A 27,783-nucleotide genomic window follows, 5' to 3' on the forward strand; every position below is an offset into this window, starting at 1 on the left:
ATGGAGGGCAAGCTGGCACCCTACCCTCTGGTTGCTACAGCCTGGCCAGCCCCAATCCAGCTTGTCAGCAATACCCCCTACATGCCCCAGGCAGCCAGCAACACCTCCCTGGACCTTGGAGACCTCCGATGGCCCAGCTCTTTGCTGCTCTGGCTCAGCCTTCCCGCGAGCCTGCTGACTGTGGCCACACTGGCCCTGAGCCCTCTGCTGCTAGTGACCATCGTGCGGAGTCGACGGCTGCGGCAGGACCCCCACTACCTGCTGCTGGCCAATACCCTGCTCTCGGACCTGGCCTACCTTCTCTTCCACACGTTCATCTCCTCCAGCAACCTGAGCAGCTGGGAGCCAGGCCGCATTGCCTGTGGCATTCTCACAGACGCTGTCTTTGCCGCCTGCGTCAGTACCATCCTGTCCCTCACGGCCATGGTGCTGCACACCTACCTGGCCATTGCTCATCCTCTGCGCTACCTCTCCTTTGTGTCCTGTGGGGCTGTGCGGAAGATGGTGGCCCTCATCTGGCTGGTGGCCTTCTTCTTTCCCACTTTTCTCCTCTGGTTCAGCAAGCAGCAGAATGCCCAGCTAGGGCAGCAAGGGGCCTCGTGCATCCTGCCGCTGAGCCTAGGCACCAGAGGCGGTGCCCCTCTGATCCTCACCACCCACATTTCCATCCTAAGCATTCTCTTCCTCTGCACGGCCCTCATTGCCTACTGTTTCTGGAGGATCTATGCGGAGGCCAGGACATCCGGCATCTGCACGAAGGGCCACTCCCGGGCCAGGGGCACCCTGCTCATGCATGCGATGCTCATCTCACTCTATGTGAGCGCAGGGGTGATGTTCTCCCTGGACACTGTGCTGACCAAGTACCACCACATCGGCACCAAGACTCATGCATGGCTCCTGGCAGCCAACGGCGAGGTGCTCATGATGCTTCCCCGCGCCATGCTCCCCTACCTGTACGCACTCCGCTACCAGCAGCTGCTGGGGGTGCTCAGGGGCCTCTTCTCAGCCAAGAGGCACAAGACCATCTTCACCATGTCTCAGAGCTGCCAAGTACACAATTGGGCAGGCCGAGGGTAAAAGTTACACATTGAATGTATCAGCATCCAATTATGGCTCACTCCTCAGAAATATACTTGAAGGAGGGAGTGGGGTGGGGCCTTGGTGTGTGCCACACTTTCTGGGGGCAAGACATGACTGCAAGAGGGACTTTACCTAACAAATGCAATCAGTGTAACCTGGCTTATTGTACCCTCAATGAATCCCCCCCAACACACAAAAAAAAAGCACCCGAACTGGTGTTTTTCACCATTTCAACAGTTTTTGAGTAGAGAAAGCTCTCTTCTAGGGACGCTGAAATTCTACTTAGAAATGGAAGCAAGTATGGGTGGCGCCTGTGGCTCAAGGAGTAGGGCGCCAGTCCCATATGCTGGAGGTGGTGGGTTCAAACCCAGCCCCAGGCAAAAAAAAAAAAAAAAAAAAATGGAAGCAAGTAAAGACTACCCAGCAGGCCTCGGATCTAAGTGGGGGGAAGCTTTGGTCTGCGCCTCCCAGGGGCTCCCTCCACACCTTCCTCTGCTGCTGGGGGAGCATAATTGCTGACGAGCACACAGAAGGCAAACTGCTACTATGGGGCCTAGGAAGTGAGGCTCATTTGGGCAGCTGCTCAGGATATGGGAGGGAGGAAAGGAAGGTAGGGCCACAATAAAGCTGATCCCCAAAGGCTACTCCTAGAATAAAGATCAATGATAACTAATCCCTAGAAAGGAGCAGCACGGGAACTAGCTTGCCTGGATACTGGTGCTCTGCAGAAGAGGAAGAAAATTCCTTGAGAATTCTTAAATAGAAGCCACCCTTCAGACAGGATTAGAGTTAGCTTTCAAACTATTTTAGTGGTCCAAAAACCTCACTGTAATTGGTATGGGAGATCTGAGCTTTAACGTAGGCCTCAGAGAATTTCTATAGTCAAAGACCTCAAAGAAACTCACAAAATCACACAGGGAAATAAGACACCATAAATGAGAACAAGAAGAAACAGGAAGACAGCAGTATCATACCACAGCTCCCTGAACGATCTGACTGTGGGTTACCATAAAAATGCTCACATGCTTTTCCTTCCCCTCATATCAAAATTGAGTACATAGGATTAAGAGAGGGAAGGAGGGAGAGGGTGGGGCCTTGGTGTGTGCCACACCTTCTGGGGGCAAGACATGATTGCAAGAGGGACTTTACCTAACAAATGCAATCAGTGTAACCTGGCTTATTGTACCCTCAATGAATCCCCAACAATAAAAAAAGAAAGCTCACGTGCTTATAAGATATGAAAAATGACGTGAAAATAGGAGCAAGGAACATCATTTTTAAATAACCAAGAATATTAAAAAAGAGCTAAACAAAATTTCTAGGAAAAAAATAGGAACTATAAAGGATACGCTGAATTTAATAAGAATGATAGAGCATGTTAGGCCAAAAGTGGAGAGAATATTTGCTCACTAGGAGTTAGACCTAGATACATTACCTAAAATGCAGCCCAGAGGGATAGAGAGATGAAGAATATAAAAGAGAGATTAAGAGACATAGATGTTAGAGAGGAAAAGACTAACCCATATCTAATTTGGGAATATAATACAGGAATAGTGGAAGGGAAATTTATGAAGAGACAATAGCGGAAAACCTTTCAGAAATGTTGAACTATCAAACTTCAGATCCAAGAAACCCACCCAGGCACAAATAAGGTAAATGACAAATAATCCACCAGAAGCACATCATGTGAAACTGCCGAAAACCAACCAAATACAAAGACAAGCTCTTTAAAGCAGGCAGAGTTAAAAGACAAAAGAACGGCAGGTAAGCTGACAACAGACTTCCCCCAACCAGAATAATGCCAACCACATGCTGAGAGAAAGAACCATCAACCCAGAATTTTATAAACAGTAATATAATCCCTCCAGAGAGCAAACTGAAGACCTAGATTGATAGAAAACAAAAGCTGAAAGGCAATATTGTTAACACAATTAGGAAACTTTAAAGGATGTATTTGTGGCAGAAGGAAGATTATAGAAGGTTCAGAAATGTATGAAGAAATAGAAAAACACTGGAAACGCTGTATATAAATGGAAATAATTATTGTCTAAATGCCTATGTAAGAGCAATGAAAATATCTAATTTGGGGGTTTAAAAAAGTATTGGACTATAGCAGCATATGCATTGAAGGGGTGTGATTGCACTTAGAGCATTCTGAAGTTAGAGTAAAAACCTAAGGCTTTGCTAGACATGCCTGTTAAAATATTTAAGGCAACCATTAACAGACAGACAAAAAGATAATAACTCTCTAAATAAGGAACAAATTTAATGAGTAAGAGAAAAAAAAAATCATCCAAAAGAGGCAAAAAAGGGAAAAAATCTATAGAAAAGTCAGGATACATAGAAAGCATAAAATAATACGATAGAATCTAAATGATTTTAAATGTACTAAGGCAATAAATTTAAATAGACTAAAATTTGATGGTGGGAACACAAATCCTGTGAGCTTTCTATTAAATCAGATATACATCATTTATAATAGGTGAGCCTAAATAAATAACAGAGAATGGTTAGAAGTAAAAAAAAAAAAAATTGGAAGTATAGAAAAAGATACAGAAAGCAAACACTCGCTAAATGAAAGTCAATAGGGCAGAGAAAGTAGACTTGGAAGCAAAAAAGCATTATGAAAGCCCGCAGATTCACTACACAATGACACAAAGTCTAATTTATCAAAGCAGAAGAAATGAACACACATAAGAACGAACACTTAGAAAGCAAAAATTGACAAAATTTTGAGGAGAAACAAATCAATCTTTGTAGAGAAGAATTTTAAGACCTTTCTCTTCCTAATTGATAGATGAAACAGACAAAATACATAAGGACATACAATTTTGAGCGACACAATTGACAAGCTGGACGTAGTGGACAAATTTGAAATATGGCCTTGACAACTGGAGAACACATAATACAGCTGGCCCTTAAGCAAACGTGTTTGAATTGCATGGCTCCACTTACACATGGATTTTCTTCCATTTCTGCCACCCTTGAGATAGCAAGATGGATCCTTCCTTTTCCTTCTTCTCCTCCTCAGCCTGCTCAATATGAAGACAACCAGGATGAAGACATTTATAATGATCCACGTCTACTTAATGAACAGTAAATATATTTTCTCTTTCTTATTAGTTTCTTAAGAACATGTTATTTTATCTGGCTTACTTGATTGCAAGAATACAGTATATAGTATATATAAATGTTAATGGACTGTTTTACATTATTGATAAGGCTTCTGGTCAATAGCAGGTTATTAGTCGTTAAGATTTGGGGGAAGTCAAAAGTTAAACTTGGATTTTTTTACTGTACAGCCCCTCTAATCCCTCCATTGTTCAAGGGTCAACTGCATGCATAAGTGTGCCTGAAATTATTAAGAAAATTGACCACATGTTATTTTGTGAAGGAAGCCTAAGTAAATTCCAAAGAACTGATTTCTATGCAGACCACATCATCTGAGTTTAGTGAAATTTGAGTTAGAAATAAATAACAGAAAGATAATTTAAAAAATGCTTATAAATAAAAACCTCCTAAGAAACTCACAGATCAAAGACTAATTAATTAAAAGTGCAAATCAAAAACCATTTAGAATCAAATGATAATAAATTAGATGCAATTGAGTTAAGCGCTCTGTAAAGGGAGGGTGGGCCTCGCAGGGGGACTGAGAGAGGGAGATTTGATGAGGATGGCAGCCAGGTCTGAAACAGGAGAGACAGGAGAGATGCTGTCCTGCTGATGAGGGACGGAGGGATGAGAAGGGGCCACACAGCCCAGGAAAGCCACAGCCTCGAGAAGCTGGGAGTGGCAAGGAGCTAGATTGTCTTCTCAAGCCTCCAGAAGGAACAAAGTCCGGCCAACACCTTCACTTTCACTCGGTAAGGCCCAATTGTTGCTTCCGATCTCCAGAACTATAAGATAATAAATTCATGTTGTTTTAAGCCACCAAGTTTTTGGCAATTTGTTACAGCAGCAACAAGAAACTAATACAGTGACCTTGGTTTATACTTTCTTTTCTGCTCCCCACCAACAGTCATTGCCACCAACAGGTTCACAGGCAATGGCAGGTTTTCAAGAGCAGACCATTACCCCTGCTGCATTCTGCCAGACAGAGCACACCACAGCACCAAGTTCACGAGAGGGAACAATAGACTCTACCTATAGAGAGGAGCAGTTCCAAAGTCACACTGCAAGAGAGAAGGATACGGGGAAGGGGAATACTAGGGCTATTGTAGCAATCTGCAACCACTTGGGAAAACAGTGAAACTGAAGATGTCCTTACTTCAGCAATTATAATCCAACTTATACTTCCTAGAGCAGTGATTTTCTTTATTTTTATTATTAAATCATAGCTGTGTACATTAATGTGATTATGGGGCACCATACATTGGTTTTATAGACCGTTTGACACATTTTCATCACACTGGTTAACATAGCCTTCCTGGCATTGTCTTAGTTATTGTGTTAAGACATTTACTAAGTTTCGCATATACCCTTGTAAGATGCACCGCTGGTATAACCCCTCTAGAGCAGTGATTTTCAAGTGGTATGCCGCGAGAGGATCTTAGGTGTGCCACAAAAATTTTTAAAGAGAATGAATTAAATTATTTTGAAAAGAAAAGTACATTCTTTCTTTCACTCTTTTTTTTTTTTGATCAACATAATTTAAGTGTGCCATGGAAGTTTAACTATAGGTTCAAGTGTGCTATGAAATAAAAAAGGTTGAAAAATACTGCCCTAGATAAACACATGTTCATGTCTCCCACGTCCACAGAAGCATTATCAGCCAAAGATGGGAAACAACCCAAATGTCCATCAATGAGGGAGGGGTAAACGGCATGGAGATAGAACGCGCCGCCACACACATACGTGTTGTTGCTGGAAAAGTCAGGAATACACACTTTCCAGTTTCATTAATATAAAAGGCAAAGAGGGATATTAAACAACATGTAGTTTAGTAATATATACATCTTTGGTGCTGTGACCTGAACTGTCCCCTCCCACTCCCAAATTCATATATTGAAACCCTAACACTCAATGTGACTGTATTTGCAGACAGAGCCCTTAGGAGGTAATTAAGTAAACTGAAGTCATAAGGGTGGGGTCTTTCTTAATTTGAGAGGACTGGTGGCCTTAGAAGAAGAGAGAAGTTTCTCTTCCCAACTCGTGAGGACACAGTGTTCTGCACAGAGAGGAGGACAGCCCTCACAGCAGGCAGTGCTGCCCACCCACTGACCTCAGACCCCCAGGCTCCAGAGCTATGAGTGATACACTTCTGCTGTTTCAGCTGCCCAGCCTGAAGTATCTTGGTATGACAGGCTAGGCTGACTAACCTCACAGAGGAAGAGAGAGAGAATGATTAACACAACATGCAGTTAATGGTTATTACCCATATTTTTGTCATGTAAAATAAACTCCTGTGCATAATGCACACCCACACTTTTCCCCCCCAAACTTTAAGGAAAATGCCCCTCTAGAAAGTGGCTGGCTCTCAGACAGGAGAGACACATCTGGGGAGGGCTAACCTGAGCTCCTCTGGTAAACATGCAGATGGCATGGCCTTCCCTCTGTGAAGCCTCTGTGTGCCTCTCTCCTAGGAGCCCTTCCCTCCGTGCCATGTCAAGGGCCACGGCTGAGATGGCCATGAACATGGCCGGTGGGGTGGGAGCTTCTGAGGCCCATGGGCAGCCAGGAGAGTCTCCAGATCCCTGTGTAGGGATCCTGAACCCCTTCCACACAGCTGGACCTCCGGCCTTGGCCCTCAGTCTGTGCAGCTGTGGGCCCATCACCAACCTGCCACGGCCCCTTCCCTGATTGTGGAGTTCAGTGGAGGTGACTCCCATCAGATCCTGGATCCTCCTGGACTGGAACCCCCTGCACCCAGTGGGCCCTGGCACAGGGCATGCCAGCCCTGGGATGCCCACTGGGCTCCCCTGATCCTCAGCTGTTCTACTTATTATAATGTACATCCTTATTTTTCCCTCAAAAATTTGGGCAAAAACTATGCATTATATAATGGCAAAATGCAGTACTGTGTGGGGGGAAGGAGGATGTAATGGGGAGTTCTGAGCGAGGGTTTGTGCGTTTCATAGGCAGGGTGGTAGGTACACAGCATTTGTTCTATTTGTTCTATTTATAACTGCATAAAGAATTTACACACACTGTTCAATGTACAATGTGTTTCAAATGAAAGAATTAGTAAATGACTTCCCCTCTGCCCTGGATGCAGGAGAAGGTAAGACGAGGAGGGAAGGAAGAGCCCTGGTCCCATAGCTGTTTACTAAAGAGCCAGCTGCCGGTTCCTGACCACCTGCCCTGTTAGCTTTAGGGGCCAGCATCCAGCCGTGTGTTTGGGGGCACTGTGCTCACCTCTCAGCTGGTCAGGAGCGAGGTCAGGCCACTCACAGGAACATTTCTTGGATGAGCGTGTATCATAAGTCATCCATCCACAGAAGGAAAGGTTTGGATGCTAATAGAAGTCTTCTCGGGCATGTGAGGACTCATGGCCCATGGAAGCCATCTGTGGCCACTGGGAAAGCAGAGTTCTGAGCTCTCTTGGTATGTTTTTGGTCTAGAGCAGTGGTTCTCAACCTTCCTAATGCCACGACCCTTTAATACAGTTCCTCATGTTGTGGTGACCCCCAACCATAAAATTATTTTCATTGCTACTTCATGATTATAATTTTGCTACTGTTATGAATCCTAATGTAAATATCTGATATGCAGGATGTATTTAGGTGACCCCTGTGAAAGGATCGTTTGACCCCCAAAGGAGTCATGACCCACAGGTTAAGAACCACTGGTCCAGAGTGACCAGACCCTGCCCTCCCCTCTGTTGCAGCTGGTCCTGCCGGCAGTGGGCACACGACTCAGGTGTGGCCAGTGAGAGGCCCCTGACCCAGACCTGGAATCAGGAGCCAGTGACACCAGAGCAGGGGCAGCTGGCAGAGATCATCTGCACCACCTGTGTGGACAGCATTGCGGCAGCTCCAACCCCCACCCAGGCACTCAGTCAAACCAGCCAGGATAGGATTCTGGTGCTGTGATTAAGAATGTGCATTTATACATAATTTGGTCCCAGGAAGCAGGGTCACTAAAAGTTATGGATTTAAAAAATAGGTTTTTTTTTGTTTGTTTGTTTGTTTTTTGTAGAGACAGAGTCTCACTTTATCGCCTTCGGTAGAGTGCCGTGGTGTCACACAGCTCACAGCAACCTCCAACTCCTGGCCTTAGGCAAATCTCTTGCCTCAGCCTCCCGAGTAGTTGGGACTATATGCGCCTGCCACAACTCCCAGCTATTTTTTTGTTGCAGTTTGGCCAGGGCCGGGTTTGAACCTGCCACCCTCAGTATATGGGGACAGCGCCCTACCCACTGAGCCACAGGGGCCACCCGGATTTTAAAAAAATAGTAATAGAACTCACAGGAGGCCCTCTTCTGAAGGTTGTGCATTATAAACAGAACAATTCTCCCTAGCGATTTATAAATTTAACACAATCACAGTCAATGCTTGCAGCAATGTTGCTCTTACAAAGAATTAAATTAACAAGAACCACCAGGAATATTCTGAAAAAGATGAGTCATGAGTAAGCAACAGCCCAACTGGATCCAGAAGGCAACGTGGTGCTGGCACAGGGACAGTCAGACCCACAGAACAAGAAATAGTTCTAAGACAGATGGCAGTCGGTACTGACCCATCGTCTCTCAGCAACAACCCACCTCTGTGTCATAATTTGTGATGCTGGGGCTCAGCAAATGCTCCTTGATCAGCTGCATTCCTGACAGGCTCTGCCAAAAAGGCCACTAAAAACAAGTGGAGGGCACAGGGGGGACAAGATGCTGAGCCTTTCTGTTTTGCTCCCTGGTCTGTCTGTATCAAATGATAGCAACCCTTCACCCAGCAGGAACAGTTGGCTCCATCTCCCACCCTTCCAGATCTTCTCATTGAGGCAGCATCTGCCCACAGTGCCCCTCCCTCAGGGGTCAGAGTTCCAGTGACATGAAGCCCTTCTCTGAGCCTCTGGGTCCTGGTAACCCCAATCTCCTCCCTTTTCAATAGTCTTTGGGGGAAGAGCAGCTTCCTTAAAGTATTATCTCTGTGTTACTCTCTCAAGCCCCCCCACCTGCTTAAACATGTTCAAACAATCCCCTATGTTCAATTCTTCCTATTAAAATAATTAGTGTGGTTTTGTTCTTCTAACTGATATAATTAGAGACACAAGTATGACAGATAGATACATAGATAGTAAAATCACTTCCCATCGCAGGGAGAAGTGACAGATTACAAGGTCAGACAATTAAGTTTACAAACACATCCTAGAAAAAGTGCTAACATACCTCATTACCTAATATCACTATGATCACCAAATGGCCAAGGGGAGTACTTTGAAGGTGACTATAGCAATATTCAGCAATGAAGTAAGTAGCACTTTTTTAGATGAGTTTGCAAAGTTAATTGTCGACCTCGTATTCAGCCCACCATCTTAGGCCATCCAGATATAGACAAATTCTAGCTTAATCAAATATTTAAACATAAACATAAAGTTATACAAGGTAGAATTTGTTTTATTCTCACATCATGGAAGGCTTTTATAAATAGAACCCAGAAGTGTTACAAGGAAATTATTAATGAATTTATCTGCATACAATTATAGAATTATGTAGAAGGGAAAAATACCATAAGTACAAAGATAAATCAAACATTATGAGGGAAAAATACCGTAAGTAAAAAGATAAATCAAACATTGTGACAAAATATTTGCTACTAATACCCCAAAAGGCTAATATCCTTCAAATATAAAGTCAGTAAGTTTAAGATAACCCAATTAAAAATTGTCAAAGAACATACCCACAGTCTACATATAAGGAAATAGTCATGGCTTGTTAACATGTGAAAAGGTGACCCATCTCACTCATATAATGGAGATGGAAAATAAAACCACGGTGATATGCCATTTCTCTTGGTTTGGTAAAACCAAACTTCTTGGTTTGGTAAAAATGTAGTCAATTAAAAACACCTTCTGTTGGCAAGAGTATGACAAACCTGTCTGGAACGCGAAGTAGAAAAGGGAGGTGATTAATGTCATCTGAAGCCCTGGAACCAGATACAACAGTGGGGATTGTAGTTTTTGTCTCCATTTTCTTCAGAGATGATGGGTTTCCAGTGCCTGTACGGGGCCCTGTGGGTACTTACTGGCCTTGTCTCTTCACCCTCAGGTGGTAAGTGAGGATGGCTGGACAGCTGGATCACCCAACACCAGCTGGGAGGTTCCAGGGTGAGCTGCAGAGACACAGCTTACCTTGCCCCCACCACTCTTAGGGCTCTTGGCCACCTGCTAGTCCTCAGCCATGGGACAGCAGGTGGACATCAGGCAGTTCTGTGAGGGACTGGAGACTCATCTACACAAAGCCTGCACAACCTGGAAATATGGAGGTGTTAATGCTCTTTGGGCATTAACCCTAAGTCAGCAGACCAGTTCTCCCTTGAGACGCAGTTGTTCATAGGTCTTTCAGAAAATGGTTACGGAGGCCTAGACTAAGCCTGCACTCCCTCCACACAGGGGCAGGACCAGTGCCCTCCCCTTCACTCTACTCTCCTCACCCTTTATTCCTGCTTTCCTGGGATCAAATTGTTTAAAACACATATATTTAGTCTTGGGCTCTCCTTTCTTAGGACCCCTAGGTGATCACAGGGGAAAAGAGGAAAACACCATTGTCCGGAGAGTCCAAGTATGCAACTTATTTGACCTCAGGAATAGAAAACATTTGAGGAGAAAGTGCAACTAATCTCTGGAAACGTGACTGCACACACAGATAACAACTTCTGTGTGTAGTAAGTTGTCTGTGTAAGGTGACACTCCAGGAGAAAGGCCACGCTGCACGCCCCCAGCGAAAACTCCAGTTGCATCCTGTCCCACGTCTTTCTTCATGCTGTCTCTCAACCCCAGCCTCTCGAGTTCTTCCCACACTTCCTCCAGGACATTCCCCTGAGCCCTGCAGCCAGCCCCTGGCCTGGAGCCCACAGGCAAACAAGGAACACTGTTCACGCTGCCTCTCGATAGATAAGCTTGTCTCCAAAACTACCCTGAGCTCCTTGGAAGGGCAGTGTGCCCCTAACCTGGGAGCTACCTCAGCATAGGGATTACCTGGTCCATCCCTTTGTCCTGAGGCCCTACTCATGAACATTTCCCCTCCAGGGGCCCAGCTGGAAGCCTGCAGGGAGCAAAGTCCAGAAGTTCAGGCCTGACAGGCAGGAGGCCAGGCCACAGGTGGGACGACCTGCACACACCACCACCTGTCAACCTCTCCGGACAGGGCAGGGGTTCCCACCTGCCTCAGCTTGATGGCAGGGACCCAGGACTTTTTCCCAGGTAAAGGTCTTTTCTTGGCAGGCACAGGGAAGGGAGAAAGGGTACCAGCCTTGGCTTGCTCCAGGAGCAACCTGACAACCACCCAGAACTGTGCCGTCACTAGCGACCTGTAGGCAGCAGCTGGTTGGTGAACTGATCAAATACAGGGGAGAGATAAGAGGAGACGTAAGAGGTGTCTGGGATTATCTCAGAGGTGCTGAAGCCGGCAAGGGTCAGAGGACACTTGAAAGCAGTTACCTGCTCTTACAGATCTGAGAGGAACTGAGCATTTGCTGGAGGAGCTACAATGCTCATGATCTTCTATTCTGCCATCTCACCTCCAACTCGCAGGGGCTTCAGAGCTGGGCTGTCCAACTGCTTTATATAGGCTGGACCCTGATGCCTAGAGTCAGCCTCCTGCCTGTCAGCTGGGGCTTGCTCCTCACCTCTAGGTAGGGGCAGAAGAGCCTTGCTGGGTGGCTGTGGGGCCCCTGCTGTCTGTTCTCCTGGGCTGAGGAGGTTCCTGGATGGTCACATAAAGACCGGGCAGGTGATGCCAGGTGGGGACTGAGGACAAGCTCAGACCCCTTGACCTCTGGGGCCTTGACCCCAGCTCTGTGGGGCAGCAAGATGTGCTGGGGGCAGATGTACATTTTCAGCCTCTCTCAGTGGACACCTCTGTGATCACAGGGAACAGAGATGGGGAAAGGCAGAAAGTTCTCCAAGGGGAAGGAAGAGACCTACTTTTAATTAAAGGAGCTGATTGAATGCTTACATTTACTTCTGTGTGCTTCAAAAGGTATGAACCCATAAGGAAAAAAGAGAATGAGGGAGACAGAAGACAACAGAGGGAGATGTCACATCATGCTGATGGCAGAGGGCTGGCTCAGCAGACCGAACTCCGCAGCAAGGCTGGGTGCAGAGCCACAGGATTCCCTGAGTGGAGTGCAGGCCTAGTGACAGAGAGGGCTGCTCAGAAGGGCATCTTCCCACTGCCCTACCAGGCTGCCAGGAACCAGAGGGCCTGAGGGCTCTTCTCTGGAGAGAACGTATATGTGCAAACACTGGGAACTGGCCTGCCCTCAGTAAGCGGCCCCCCTACTTCTAGTGTCTCACCTAAAAAATTATAGGCTGGGCACGATGGCTCCCTCCTATAATGCCAGCACTCTGGGAGGCCAAGGTGGGTGGATTGCTTGAGCTCAGGAGTTCGAGACTGGCCTGAGCAAGAGCAAGATCCCATCTTTACTAAAAATAGGAAATAGTCAAGCAATGTGGCAGAAGCCTGTAATCCCAGCTTCTTGGGAGGTGGAGGCAAGAGGAACTCTTAAGCCCAAAAGTTTGAGGTTGCTGAGAGCTATAATGTCATGTCACTCTACCCGGTTCAACAGATTGAGACTCTGTCTCAAAAGAAAAAAAAAATACAGAAATAAAAAATTATGACAAGAGAAATTAAAATTTCAAATAGTATAGGAAGATAAATTTGAGAAAATAATAAAATTAAGGGATCAGGCGGTGCCTGTGGTTCAAAGAGTAGGGCACCAGCCCATATGCCAGAGGTGGTGGGTTCAAACCCAGCCTCTGCCAAAAACAGCCAAAAATAAATAAATAAATAAATAAAGGATCAATTAGTAAGTCCAACTATAAATACTAGAAGTTCTAGAAGGAGAGAAGAGAAAAGAACTATTATTACAGTTCAAGAAAATTTTAATAGTCAGATTTAAAGAAGCCACTGAGTGTTCAGTAAATTAAATGAAAACAAAGCCCACAGAATTATTTTATAACATTTCATAATAACAGGAACAACGCTAAATGCTTCAAGAAAGAAATAAAGTCAAATAAGGATTTGCAAATGGAAGAAACAGGAGCAATGCCTTTATAATTCTAAGAGAAGATTATTCCCAATCATTCAAATCTAAGACAGAATAGAATTATCTTAAACATTCAAGGTCTCCAAAAATTTACCTAAGAAAGCTGCTAGAATGCAGTGAATTAATCAAGAAAGAAGAAAATGATCCAACACAGAAGAGAAACCAAGGGAATCCCTCCAGATGACAAAGAACAGAAATCCTAGGACTAGGGTGGCCAGCTGGCCTGAGGGGAAGTCAGGCCCATGGGAGTAGAAGAGGGCATGCTGGGTGTAGGGGGTGATATCCAAAAAGAAAAAGGGACAGAAATCAATAGGCTAGGAGTACATTCCTTGTGGTCAGTATGGAAAATATAGTTTGCTTATGTATTCCTTGAAGAGTTTTAGTGACAGATACATAGACAATTAACCAAAAAGAGAAGCAATGATTAACTCCAGGAAAAATGAAAAGTTATACAAGGAAGGAAACATGATCATGGTATACTGCTGAGCTCATCAGTGAATAATCATTCCATAACCATAATGTGAAGGCAACATTGATTTAACAAAATAAAAGTGATAAAGAGACCCCATTCCTCATACCCAGAAACATTTGCTGGAGGGAGGATGGATTTACCTTGCGTTTACACGCACTGATTCCTCTTCCTTATGAACTCAATGCAGTGTGGGCAAATTGCTCACCAGGGTGGACAGCTCAGTCTGGCTCTGTTAAAATCACCGCAGATAGGGTCAGGCACAGTGGCTCACAGGTATAATCCTAGCACTCTTGGAGGCCGAGGCAGGTACATTGCTTGAGCTCATGAGTTTGAGACCAACCTAAGCAATGATAAGACCCTGTCTCTACAAAATAGCTGGATACTATGGCAGGCACCTATAGTCCAGGCTACTTGGCAAGCAGAGGTAAGAGGATCACTTGAGCCCAAGAGTTTGAGGTTGCTGTGAGCTGGACTGAACTCCTCAGCAAGGCTGGGTACAGGGCCACGGGTTTCCCTGAGGGCACAGCACTCTACTGGGGGCAAACAAATTAAGACTCTATTTCAAAAAAAAAAAAAAAAAAGTCACCTGCAGATACAGTTATAAATCTGACCAATGACCCAGGCGTAAGTGGCCAGAATCTGAGTTCTGGAGGCACAAACAATGTTGTCTGTGGATCCTTATGAACAACCTGCTCAATTCTTAGGGCATAGTGCAGTGGAAATACAGAGCATGCTGAAATAAATGTATACACATTTTAAGAAAGGAAAAAAATGCATAAAATCTATAATACTCGTTATGGTTGATTTTTGACATTATGAGAGGTGCTCAACATGACTTGTATTCATCTTTTGTTATTGGTATATACCCTCCATACATAAGTTTGGGGTACAATGGTAGAAGATTTGGGTTCTGGCTTCTGCTCAGCTAAGAATAAGCTGTATTACTTTGGATAAGTCATTCAAAGAGGTGTATTACTTTAGGTAACTCTGAGCCTCAGTTTCCATATCTCTCAAGTGAAGACAATGATATTAGATTGTGTGTCTCCTAAGATTGTTGCGAAGGCAATTAACTATAACACTAGGTGATACTTACGGAGCACTTACTACATGCCAGATTTCATGTACCTAAATGACCCCATTTAGTTCTCACAATGACCCTGGAAATGAGATGCTGTTGTTTTGCTGTCCCACACGTGAAGAAAATGGAAGCAACTGTGAACCACTCTCCCTGATTCCTCCTTCAAACCTCAGCCAGAAAGGCCTATCCAACAGCACACATCTCCTGTTCAAAACCCTTTGAAAAACCTTTACATCTAAAATGCCAGAATTGTTTCCTGCTTCTCTAAGGAAGCATACAAAAGTAACCAGGAAAGAGAAGTACAGAGACAGAGCTGCTACCTTTGATAAATTGAAGAGACATCTAAAATTCCAAACCACGAAACAGAAAGGAGGACTGCCAGGTGTGGGCATACAATCTAGAGGTAGAGGGACTTGTACGAAGGGCCTGGCAGCTTTGCAGCATGGAGACAGCTGCCAGGACACATTTTTCTAGGGTGAAGGCACATCTTGAATGGCAAAGCTGGCAAGACCTGTCAACGCCAACAGAAACTGGCAGCACAGGATGGTGGCAGGGCTCATTGAGTTTTGTGTGGTCAGGAGAAGGAGTGATGGGCTCTGCTGGTCTGCGGAGGAGATGCATTTGTCAGGAAGACTGTGGGTGGGGGGCAGGCAGGACGGGTCCTGTGCTGCACGCTGCCTTTGTGTGCAGGTCTGAGCTAAGGGGAAACACACACACACAAAAGTGAAGTGAAGTGACCCACTCACGTGTCAGGTGGAGACAGGCCTGCTGCCAATAGCTGCTCCTGGAAGAACTCAGTCAGAGGACACTGGCAAAGGAGTTGTGCAAAGCTCTCTCTACAAACCAGGTAAGGGAAGAAGAGGACAAATACACACCGCAGAAAAATGACACGTGCGCATAGTAATGCTTACGCTAATTATCTCAACTTAGCCATTCCATGATGTATGTAAACAATACGTAGATAAAATGTTATTTTTAGGACTGCCAAGCATAAATGAGTTACAAATCATTTGGAAACTAACCCGAACTCTATACCACACTGATTTCAGATTCAAAGGAATGAATTCAAAAGCAGCCAAGGTATATTTCCTTAGGTCAGGGGGGTAGTCACTGGACCTGACAATTGTCCCTTCTAACTTTCCAAAGGACTCAGTGGCCTTGGAGGACAACCTACAATCATGGACCTCTGGGGCCCTTTTTTCACATCTCCAGGGACGTTCTGATCGATTTCTCCATACGGCGTCCACACTGTCCAAGAAAATTAGTACAAGCTACAAGGCAGGTGTAAAGGAATCTTGACCATGCACACACAGGAAGATTTGTAAAACAGGCACTTGAGCCCTGAATGCCCAGGAGCCCAGAAGGCGTGGCTGGGGTAAGGGAAGGGGCGCCAGTGGGTCTGGCTCACTTCCTGTACTGGACTCTACATCCTTCCCGCACCACGTGCAGTCCACAGTCAGTTGCAGCAGCATGAAAAATAAAAGAAGAAAAAGAATAGGAGGACAAATAAGTAGCAGATGGGATCTTGTACCAGAAAAATATGGCCCTGGGTCAGAAGCAAACTATGATCAAACCTTTCAATGTCAACTAAAAACAAGCAAAAGCAGAAACAACCAAAGAGTAGTAAGTGAAATAATAATGTATGCAAAACAATAGCAAAAACAGAAAAACATGAGCTCATGGGAATTATAGGAATATAACAAAAGGAGGAGTAGGAACTAGCGCAGCGTAAGGAAAAAACAGAAGAATTAAATAATCATAAAAGCAAATGTAATAGGAGGCTGCACAGAGAGAGTGGATTCGGCCCTTCCTAGTAAGGAAGAAAAAGGAGGGTGGGGGCAGAAGGGGATGAGGGAGGCAAGGCAGGAGCAAACTGCAGGGGCAGGAGAACACCTACTCATCTAGATAAATCATATTTAAATGAAATATTTTTAAAAATCAAAATTAATGGCTGGGTGCAGTGGTTCATGCCTGTAATCCTAGCACTCTGGGAGACGGAGGCAGGTGGATTGCTTGAGCTCAGAAGTACAAGACCAGATTGAGGAAGAGTGAGACCCCATCTCTACTAAAAATAGAAAAACTAGCTGGGTGTAGTTTTTCTAGTTTCAGCTACTTGGGAGGCTGAGGCAAGAGGATTGATTGCTCAAGCCCAAGAGTTTAAGGTTGCTGTGAGCTATGATCCTATAGCACTCTACCCATGAGGACAGTGGAACTCTGTCTCAAAAAAAAAAAAAAAATCAAATTAATACAAAAGTTCATGATTAATAAAATAGCAAAATTTTAAATAAGGATAAGACCAGCATTACTGATATTTTCCTTTTACCTCAAGCCCCCAAAATGATTCCACGCAGCACTGGAAGAGAACACTGATTGTTAGATGACTCTTCCCCTAAGCGGCCGGAGGTGATCTGTCAAAATGGTTCGCTATTCACTTCACCCAGAAAACCCCACAAAGTCATGCAACTCAAAAGGTTCATATCTTTGTGTTCGCTTTTCGACTACCCATGCCATCAAGGGTATGCCTATACAAAAGCTACCAGTATCTCCAAGATGTCACTTTAAAGAAACAGTATGCACCATTCCGATCTTACAACGGTGGAGTTGGTAGGTGTATCCCGGCCAAACAGTGGGGCTGAACACAGGATTAGTGGCCCAAAAAGAGTGATGAATTTTTGCTGCACATGCTTAAAATGCAAAGAGTATTGCTGAACTTAAAGGGTTTAGATGTGGATTCTCTGGTCATTGAGCATATCCAGGGGAACAAAGCACCCAAGATGTGTTGCTGAACTTACAGAGCTCATGGTCACATTCATGCATTTACGAACTTCCCCAGCCACATCAAGATGATCCTCATAGAAAAGGAACAAATTATTCCAAAACCAGAAGAGAAGGGTGCAGAGAAGAAAAAGATATTCCAGAAGAAACTGAAGAAGTAACTTATGGCGCAAGAATAGATGCAACATAAAATAAATGCAAATAATAGTAAAAGGAAAAACAAAAATAAAGTTAAATGAGCGAGAAGTAGAATGCCAGGCACGGAGATGCCCACTGTAGTACCAACTAATTGGGAGGCTGAGGCAGGAGGACTGCTTAAGCCCAGGAGTTTGAGGCCAGCCTGGGCAACATAGCATGGCCCCATCTCAAAACAAACAAACAGAAAAGAAGTGGAAATAAATAAAATTTTTAAAAGAAATACAAAGAAAATTACGGAAATTAAAGATGGATAGTTCCTGTATTTTAAATACAAAGAAGAAATCCCTTGAGTAGTCAGGCCAGAAAACAACAAAACCAGAGCCTTGGTCTTTGTAACAGGTATGCAGAAGTATCTATTAACAGGCTGCAGCAGTATTTATTTCATGTGCTCTTAATTTACGTTTCCCTAGTGACATGAGATAGACATCTCTGCACACCCATTGTATTATAGGTATCTCTGCACAATTATTAAAAAGACTAGACTTGTTGCTTTGATTTTGGGCCTGGCTGCTCAAGGGATTCTGTCCTGTTTTAATCTTAAAGACCTGGTGGACCACAGAAGGGTCCCCTGGATTCTTGTGGCACAGCTGAAATGTTCAGAGAGCCCTGAGTGACACCCTAAGGATAAGCGGCAAACTAACACCACCCCACGAACACCCTGGGCATGGCTCAGGGGCAGTTGCCTCTGCTCAGCCTGACCTCACTGGTTCTCTGGAGAGCCGACTGTGAGTGTGGATAGAGAGAGTGCATTCACTGGACACTGAGAGGTGGTGGAGTGAGCCTCCCTCCTGAAAATAATGGAAACAGCAAGGTCTAATATGGGGAAAGCACTTTAAATGAGTCATTGATCATTTCTACCAGTAAAACCAAAACTGAAGAGAAAGATGGTTTCCTGAGAAATCAGTAGCACCATTTTTTTGTCCTACAAGATCTAACCACTGTGAGGGGCACTGGAGAGAGAGGACAAAGCCCAGGGCCACCAGGATGAGGAGTCTGAGAGGGAACATGAGCACAGAGTTGGGAACCTGCCTTCGTCTCTCCTTGCTGCTGAAGCAAAGTACCTGACACCAGGTGACCCGCAAACAGGAGAAGTTTGTTTCTCACAGTTCACGATCAGGGTGCCAGCAGGTTCTATGTCTCCGGAGGGGCCCAGGTGGCACCTTTTCACTGCATCCTCTTTTATAAAGGTCTGAAAAGGAGGATCCTGGTGACCTAACTACCTCCGAAAGGCTCCACTGCTCTCCACTGTGGCCCTGGAGATAAGTTTCAACCCGAATGTGGGAGGAAACATAAACATTCAAACCTTAGCAGAACCTAAGGACGGAAGGAGACAAACCCTCTGATTGAAGGAGTCAGCAGTAGGTCACTTCATCTGATAGTGCCTCCTAATCTTTGGTTGAGATTGGGGAGAGCACCTCTCTGCAGAGGAACTGACCTGAGGCAGGGTCACTGCGGATATGGAAGAGGGTGGCTCATCCTGGGGGGCGGGGGGTCACCCTCGCGGAAGAGCGTGGGGGAGTCTCTGCTTGACTCTGGGGAGAGGCAATCTCAAGGTGACTAATTACAGCGAAGACTCAACGGGTACAAACCAAACCAGTCCAAACCCAAGGGGGCGCCTTGCGTTCAGGGCTTTGTGGACTCAGCGACTGGGAGGAAAGTCCCTCAAGCTCAAGGAAGAGGCGTGGCCGTGACCACCCACCGGCCCTGTCCTCCTTCCACCCCCATCCTGCCTGCCTGTGCTCCCCTCTCCTCCCTCTGCCAAAAGGCCCCTCTCGGGAGCAGCCCCCCACTAGCACCGGCACTAGCCGTGCGCCACCGCCACCGGATCTTGGGAGCTGGACCCCGCGTGCAGACCCTTCGTCCTCAGCTCCCAGCAGAGAGCAGTCCTCACAGCTGCTGCTCCTACCCTAAGACCGCTGCAGTAGGGCACAGCACCAGCAGACCCCACGCAGAAAGCACTTGTAGGGTAAGTGCCTTTTTCATTCCCATTAATAATACAGTCAAGTCCAAGAAAGGCATGTAAAGAAGGTTCTGGAAGACCCTGCCTTGCATTCCTAGACCCGCCCACCCTTTCCTCCAAGCCCGCTTCCGAATCCTCGGTAGGACTCTCGCGGAGGCTCGGTGTGATCGCGCCCTGCGAGAAGGTTGGGGTCCGCCGGGCAGGGTGCTCGGGGCTGCAGGGAAGGGGCGCCCCCACCTGTGTGCTCAAGGAGTTGGGACCGCAGCGGGGGCGCAGTGCGGACGCGGGGAGGGGAGAGGACCGGGCCCGAGGGAGGCAGAAACGCACAGAAACAGAGACGCGGGGGAAACACGAACAAAGCGAGACGCCGCGAGGTCCGGGCGGCGGCGGCCTCGGCGTCGCAGCCCCCCGCCCCCAGCCCGGCGCGCGTCACCTCGGCCCCCGCGGCGCGCGCCTGGCTCCGGGCCCGGCCCGGCCCTCGCGGCGCCCTCTGGCGGCTTAACCCTCGCCTGCCCGCCCCGGGGCCGCCGCGCCTCCCCCACCGGCCGCGCGGCGCCGGAGCTGGCCGTGGTGCTGAACGTGCGGCGCGGCCTCGGACGCCGCGCGGGACCCAGCGCCACCGCGCCCTGCCACACACCCGGCCCCCAGCGGTAAGTCGCCAAGGCCCCGAGAGGCTGCGTCGGTCCCTGCCCCACGACGTGGACTTTAGGGGCAGGGGGAAAAGGGAATTTTTTGTGCTTTCTGTTGCGCGGTGGGCGGTCTGAATGGGGGTGACACCGTCGGCACTCTTCACCCCGTGACGCCCAGATCGGACGGGGCGGGGTGGGGATGGGGGTCTGGGCTCTGCGGGCAGTGACCCTTTTAGGGCTGGGCAGGGGGAGGGGAAAAACCCTCCGCCCGGGATGCAGGGCCTGGGGAAGAAGGGTCGGGCTGAGGAGGCCCATCTTCCCCCAGAGGCTCCCTCGGAGGAGGTGGGCCAGGACCTTACCCCCCAAGGCCCTTTGTCTACCCACCATGGGGGTTGGGTGGCTTGGTGATGCTTGCTGCAGATCCTATTTCTGCTTTATTCCCCACCCCCACCCCGAACACCGGAGCTTCCCTCCCCACAGCCACCTTCACTCCTTCACTCCTTCACTCCGTCCCTCCCAGCTCCGCTGCTGCCCCGCAGCCTCCCCCAGGGGTTTCTAGCGAGCCCTGGCCCTGGCTTTCTTATCTCCATACACTTCTTTGTATTTCACTGCTGTGACTTTCCTGAATATTGGGGATGGGCCAGGGGAAGGCATAACAAATACCAAAACCAATAGAAAAATGTTTTATGTCTCAAGATGTTTCTGTTGCATGTGTGTTTCTCAAGGGTTTTTATTTTGCTGTGTGAAATTAAACGCCCAATCACATTCATGTTAAAAAAAAGAAAAGAAAGGTCCAAAATTATGTTCTTAAATGGAAAGAAAATCCTGGGCAGCGAAGCCGGAGTTAGTCATCATGTAGAGAAGCAGCCGGTAGAATGACTTCATTTGCTCAGTTTGCAATAAATCCGTGTTTCTGTGTGTTGTCTAAGGCACTGAAGGAGGAGGGGCATAGACACAGTCTCTCCGCCACCACCCTCTGACGCCTGGACCCTGCTCTGGCTCCTAACTCACTTCTTGGCCTCCGCCCTGGACCTTAAGAATTTTCAATCTCTTTGGGGACCAAGAACAAGCACCATATGAACAATTGGTGGATGGCCACTGAGCACTGCACACAAGATTCTAGGAAGGAAAGGGACGGGTCTGCTCCCTCCTTAGGGGAGGGATGTGGCCCATGGTGGTGGAGGACTTGTCACATTTCCTGCCAGTGTTTGGGGTCTGTAGCCACAGGGTTACAAAACAGAGTGTGCAACTGAGAACGTGGGCACATTGGCCTCCACCCTCAGGCAATGACAGTGCCAGCATCTGGCTGTCCACATAAATACCAGTCTGGCCCTGAGAACTGTCATGGGAGGTGACTGCTAAACCTGCCTCCAGCCAGGCAGTGGGCCCTCTGACCACTCAGGGAGTTCCTACTCACACCACATACAGGCCACAACGTTCCAAAGAGACACATTCAGATAAAGTATTTGAATGTGGAGACTGACCAGACTGAGCACAGACTTAGCTTTCTTATGATGGCTCCAGTATGGAGAATTCTCTGCTTCTTCGCTCTGCAGTCTCCTGCTTATTGTCCTATGTATGTGCAAAATGCCAAATAAACTCAGGAAGTGGGGTTGGCAATATTATGACACTGAGGGTAGCCATCTGAAGCAATGACAGCTATTTTAAAGGATCATTTTTCAAGTTGAGAGTGGAGTGAGATCTCCAACTGTTCATGATTTTAAATCAGTTGACTCTTCCAAGAAGTGAGAAACTGGTAATTTTATTTATAGAGAACTGTATCACAAAAACCATTTTAGTTCTTGCAGTTGCAAAATTCTGCATACAGTGAAACAATCTTTGCTGTGCTTGGTTGAAGTTATTTCCAAGAGAATGGTAATCAAAAGATTTTTGCAAAACATTGAAAAGGATAAGTGAAATAGAGCACTCATAATGAGCGTCTCCAAAATTTCCTTCCACAGAAATTATGTTCGCCTTCAATTATAATTATTCTAAATATATGAGCTACTCTTGTTACTTTTAATCTTCACTTCCATTGTGCCTTCCAAATTCCTCATGGAAAGACATTTATTATTCTATTTTTAGATTTCCCACAAAAGAGAGTCTGACCTTCATAGACTGTCAGGTTTGGATTCAGACAGCCTGTGTTCAAATCCCAGTTCTGCCACTTACCACCTGTGTGATCTAGGGCAGCCCATTGCCATTTCTGGACCTGTACTGACCCTTTATAAAAGGAGAGTTGTAATAGTATGTCCCTCTCAGAGATCCTCAAACTTTTTAAACAGGGGGCCAGTTCACTGTCCCTCAGACCATTGGAGGGCCGGACTATAGTTTAAAAAAAAAAAACTATGAACAATTCCTATGCACACTGCACATATTTTATTTTGAAGTAAAAAAAAAAACAAAATGGGAACAAATACAATCATATCGCCTCATGTGGCCCGTGGGCCGCAGTTTGAGGATGCTATGTTGTCTGCCTGGTAAGGTGGGTGCAACCAAGACTCAAGTCAGGCTGACCAACGCAGAGCCTGGATGGTAAGCTCCAGGCTGTGTGCAGCTGAGCCTGCAGCGCTGGATGAGATTGTGTCAAGTCTCCATAGAATGGTGTGGAGGGGAAATGGAAGTCTGCAGGTGCAACATGAGAGAGGCTGGGGTACACACCATCTGGCAGGAGGCAGAAGGCCAGTATGGCTGCTCAAGCTGCCGTCCCTCTGCTCAGGGTGCTGCAACTGAGGGCTGAGCTGCAGCCAGAACACAGCTTGGGCTCTGCAGCTCTCCTTGGCAAGGTGCATGTCCTCTCATCCTCCAGCCAAAAGTCTGAAGTGCCCTTCTGAGGGGAGGAAGCACTGTCCTTGGGTGGAAGGAGATGGAAGCTGGTCAGCTTTCCCTGTGAGCCCCTGCAATGCCAGCTTTTCTGCCCCTTCTCAACCTCTTCCCCTCTGTGCCCACTGGGTTGCGAGGCAGCCATCCTGTCCTTGCTGTGTGCAGGTAGTTCCAAGGCTTCCTTGAGCTAGGGTCTGAAAGGCCCCAGGCTGGCAGAGCCCCTGGCACTCAGTTCACACCTGCTGAAGCCCCTCACAGGCCTTGAGGGGAGAGAAGGGAAAGATGCCTACAGATCAGCCCTTATGCAAAGGCAGAGGGCCAGCCACAGAGGATTACCCTTAGGTCACTGACCACCCAGAAAGGGGGTACTGGCAGACAGAGGTGTTTCAGGCCTGAGCCCAGAGCCATGAGGGGGAGAGAACTCAGGGGAGGCTCTCAGCTCTTCCCTCCTGCTGGGATATTGGGGGCCTCCAAACTTCCCTCAAAGGTAGCTTTTTAAAAACTAGACCCCCTATCCCCCTCCATGCCTTGGCTCAGCTCCCGCCCTCCTCCCTCTCCTTTCCTGCCTCTTGGTATGAATCCAGGACTCTTCTTTTGCTGCCTTGCTGAATCCCGGCACTCCTTCCTGGTTCTGCCCTCTATCCTCCACCAGCTTCACTCCCTGCCCAGGCCTGGGGTCCTGCCACATGCTGGAGTCTTCACTGCTCAAGACCCTCCCCATTCATCTGTCCCCAGCCCAGATGTGTGGTCCTAGAGCACCCCCCTTCATTAAAGCTCTACTGCCACCCACTGATCTCAGGTGTGACTTATACACTTGCTGTGCCAGACCATGGAGGGGGCTTAGCACTCCTGCCCCTGCCTCTTCCCAGGAAGACACTCAAGCCTTTTCCCATTGAACTCAGACTGGACACCAGAAACCTTGTCTGAATGGCACTGCAAGCGTAGATATCTGTCAGTGCTGTGTGCAAGAAAGGTAACATCTTCTGCCCCTGCAGCCTGAGACACCCCGAGTCCCCCATCCCCCGCTCTGGCCACCCACCTTGATGCTCTCTCTTCTGCCCATCTGTGCTCTGTGAGGTGGGTGCTTGGCTGTCTTAGAGTTTACAGTGGGAGGCAGGTGGGCCTGAGTGTCCCGTTCAGCTGTCTCTGCCTAGATGAAGAGTCACCTTACCTAACTGGATCCTCGTGAGGGTGCAGTGAAGATATACTGAGGAATGTTGCTCAAAGGCCTGGAGCTGGGTGTCTGAGTTGGCCAGGTGAGCTGAGAGGGTGCTTGGGTGAGTCCAGAGCTCATGGGTGCAGCAGGCAGCAGGGACCAGACAGCACTGATTTTGTGCTTTCTGTGTGCCTTTAGCCATCAGGGTGGTGGGGCTGTTCCATCTCCCTCTCCCCTGCCTATAAGGGGGATCCCTGGGACACAGGCCTTGCCTCTGAGGGAGCCCTGTGAGCAGTAGGTGGAAGTTCTAGAGACCAGGGGCCTTTAGTCTTCCATACTAAGTCTTGCCTCCATTTTCTTCCACAGCAGCTGGGGCAGCATGGAGCTGAAGAGAGGAAGGACCTTCATCAAGTCCAGCCTGCAGATTTCCCACGAGAAACCTGCAGACCCAGTAGTCCCTGCCCCCGCCAGGGGGGATGCAGGCCCCTGGTCAGTCCCCCTGGGAGGACAGCAGAGGCCTCACAGTGAGAAAACCCCCCAGAGCAGTCTCAGAGCCCAAGACTATGACAGATGCTCCAACCAGGGGGCACAGCCAGACCCTGAGGGGGGTCCTGCCACCCTCTGTGGGGCCACCTTTAAGCTGCTACGAAAGAGCAAGACTCATGACAGTGTGCTAGGGGCTGGCAGAGCAGCAGCCACCACTGGACAGCTGGTGGGCAGTGCGAGCTTCCTGGGGACCTCGGGCAGCCAGCGCATGATTGACTACCGGCACTTTGCACCCCAGACGCCCTTCGTGCCAGCTGTGGCCAAGAGCATCCCAAGGAAGAGAATTTCCCTGAAACGGCCCAAGAAGTGCTTTCGGAACCTCTTCCACATTCGCAGAAACAAGACCGACAACTTGGTGGCACTGGAAGATAAGGGGAAGAGCATGCCTTCACCTGGGGGCCCATTGGATGCTGGAAGGAAGCAGGGGAAAGCTTTCCTCCCCCTGGGTGAGGGGCCAGGGCCAGACAGCCTGTGCCAAGACCTGTCTGACAGTGAGCTCCTGACCGACTCGTCCTTTGACCTCTGCGGGGCCCTATGTGAGGACGTGGCCTCTCTTCAAAGTTTCGACTCACTCACAGGCTGTGGGGAGATCTTTGCTGACGAGAGCTCAGTGCCATCCCTAGAGCTGAACGAGGACCCAGAGAGCCCAGCTGGGGTGCCTCAGAACCTGGATAGCAAGGTCCCCAGAGCCCCCTTCCAGGGCGGCATAGAGCAGCTGGCATCACCTGCCCAAAATGAGGCATCCGACTTCAGCAAGTTCTGGGAGAGTGTGAACCGCTCGGTGAGGCAGCAGCAGCGTGCCCTGCTGGGCCCGTGGCCTGTAGCCACCCAGGGAACAGATACAGACCAGCCCAGGCTGGATGCAGCTAGGCTGGCTGAGCTGCCCCTATGCAGGAATCCCCTGAGTGGCTCCAAAGCTAGCTCTGTTGACACAGGTACTCCCAAGAGTGAGCAGCCGGAATCTGTGTCCACAAGTGATGAGGGCTACTATGATTCCTTCTCTCCAGGCCTTGAGGAGGATAGGAAGGAGGCCACAAGTCCAGGAACACCGGCAGCCCCCTTCCCACGGGACAGCTACAGCGGGGATGCCCTCTACGAGCTCTTTCACGACCCCAGCGAGGTCCCTGTTGGCCCCAGCCCAGACGACGACCTCTGTGTGTCTGAGAGCCTGTCAGGGCCAGCCCTGGGGACACCGCTGTCCATATGCAGCTTCCACATGGGGGCTGAGGAGAACCTGGCCCCAGCGCCAGGCCCTGACCTGCTTAGCCAGGGCTTCCTGCAGAGCTCCTGGAAGGGCAAGGAGTGCCTGCTGAAGCTGTGTGACACGGAGCTGGCCATCACCATGGGCATCGTCAGCTGGCTCCGCCGGGGCCCTGGACCCCGAGCCCCACCTGCCCCTGTAGAGCCCACAGTCCCACTTGGTCCCCAGAAGGCCCCCAGGGGACCAGCAGAGAAGCTAGAGGGCAGGGGGTCCCAGGCCTCAGAAGCAGGAGGACCCCCAGTGTGCTCAGCACCTGGCAGGCAGGAGCTGTGGGCACGGTCAAGTGCCAAGTCCCTGCCTCCCAGAGAGAGCCAGGTCCCAGGGAGCACTGCACAGGGGCCAGGCTCTCTGGAGGAAGGGACACAGGGCCGTCCTTCAGGTTTGTTCTCCTCTGTGGGGTCTGCAGCTGCTGTGACAGCAGACACTCCCAGTACAAATAAGGCTCTAAGCCCCTCTACCTGGCCCAGCTCCCAGAAGGAGCCAAGGCCACCTGGGGATCTGGGATCTTTCCAAGGCCTCTGGAGGCCTGCTCACGGGGGAAGCACCCTGGACACAGAGCCCATGTTGACAGGCTGTGTGGCCCATGTGGCGGCCCTACAGATTCACCCAGATGGCCAAGACCCATCTGGATGGCTTCTAAGGCAAGATGCAGGCAGTGAGCTCTGCAGGCAGCCCCAGGCCAGGGGCCCTGGCGTTCTGCCACAGAAACAGCCCAGTAGCTGTTCCACCACTGCCAGTGCCGGTGACCTGCCTTCTCCGGCTAGCACACTGAACCAGAGGCGTCGAGACTACACCTTGGACCTAAGCTGGCTCAGAGTGAAGTCTGCTGGGCTGAGTGTCCAGACCAGTGCCTCTGTGGAGGACCAGCCCCCACAACTCAGCATGGGGGCTGTGGAGCAGGCAGCACATGGTGGTCAGCCAGACTCTGAGCCCCACTCAGCTCTTGCTGCCTGGCACAGCCCCCGAGGCCTCCTCGCTTTGGACAACCAGCGGGAGGGGGGGCCCTCAGCGAGTGCCCCAGAATGTCGCTGCAGCCTCCTGGCCCGAGAGGGACTCCTCTACATCCAGCCTGATATGGGGGCCCCCAGGCTAGCCATGGCTGAGCCTCATCTGTAGGACAGCTTGCACTCACCAGAAGCTACGTTGTTATGGCCACATTCAGGAGGCCCTGGGATCCTAATCTTCATCTTTTGTCCCTGAAATGTGTCATATGGGGAGGGGCTGGCAGGACACAGGAAAGCAAGAAGTGGGTATTTTCATGTGAGGATATTCTTGCCTGAACCCACCTGCACAGGCAGCCCAAGGCCAAGGACAACTTGAAGCTGCAAACACCTCACTGCCCCTTAAACAGCTTGTCTGAGAGAGGAGCTCAGGCATGAAACCAACAGGAAGGAAATGTGCACAGTGTGAATGGGAAGCGGCAGCCCAGACGTCTGCATGGCACGTGTGGGCCGGGAGCCAGTCGTCATTCCCCAGGGACACAATCCCGAATGCCATAATCCTGAATATTGGAATCCCAAAGGGTCAGAATTCCTAAAGCCTAAAATCCTCAAATCACAATCCTGAAAGATAAAAATCCTTGAATTATAATTCTGGAAAAAGTAA

The 27,783-nt window shown here is 48.6% G+C and overlaps 2 protein-coding genes across 6 annotated transcripts; both read left to right on the forward strand.

The window, feature by feature from the left end:
- On the forward strand, positions 1-20,265 carry GPR148 (G protein-coupled receptor 148). Its single transcript, XM_053597770.1, has 6 exons — positions 1-1,073; positions 6,663-6,777; positions 6,831-6,958; positions 7,907-8,102; positions 19,569-19,769; positions 19,885-20,265. Exons 1-6 carry the CDS (start codon positions 1-3, stop codon positions 20,263-20,265), a joined length of 2,094 nt encoding a protein of 697 aa, XP_053453745.1.
- Positions 19,631-27,783, forward strand: AMER3 (APC membrane recruitment protein 3). Of its 5 annotated transcripts, none has more exons than XM_053598381.1 (2): positions 19,631-19,769; positions 24,738-27,783. In XM_053598381.1, the coding sequence occupies exon 2, from the start codon at positions 24,751-24,753 to the stop codon at positions 27,292-27,294; it is 2,544 nt and encodes an 847-aa protein (XP_053454356.1). In that variant the 5' UTR covers positions 19,631-19,769; positions 24,738-24,750; the 3' UTR covers positions 27,295-27,783. The 5 variants fall into 5 exon arrangements, with proteins under 5 accessions (XP_053454356.1, XP_053454358.1, XP_053454355.1 ...); XM_053598383.1 differs by having other exon boundaries at positions 19,641-19,769; positions 24,741-27,783; XM_053598380.1 differs by lacking the exon at positions 19,631-19,769 and adding an exon at positions 20,301-20,413.

Source organism: Nycticebus coucang, chromosome 7, assembly GCF_027406575.1.
Source record: "Nycticebus coucang isolate mNycCou1 chromosome 7, mNycCou1.pri, whole genome shotgun sequence".
Lineage (NCBI taxonomy): Eukaryota > Metazoa > Chordata > Mammalia > Primates > Lorisidae > Nycticebus > Nycticebus coucang.

Coding starts and splice junctions, on each gene's coding strand:
- GPR148 (XM_053597770.1), top strand. CDS start 1: ATGGAGGGCAAGCTGGCACCCTACCCTCTGGTTGCTACAGCCTGGCCA. Junction 6,778..6,830: donor GAGAGTCTCCAGATCCCTGT/GTAGGGATCCTG, acceptor CTTGGCCCTCAG/TCTGTGCAGCTGTGGGCCCA. Junction 19,770..19,884: donor ACGCAGAAAGCACTTGTAGG/GTAAGTGCCTTT, acceptor CTTTCCTCCAAG/CCCGCTTCCGAATCCTCGGT.
- AMER3 (XM_053598381.1), top strand. CDS start 24,751: ATGGAGCTGAAGAGAGGAAGGACCTTCATCAAGTCCAGCCTGCAGATT.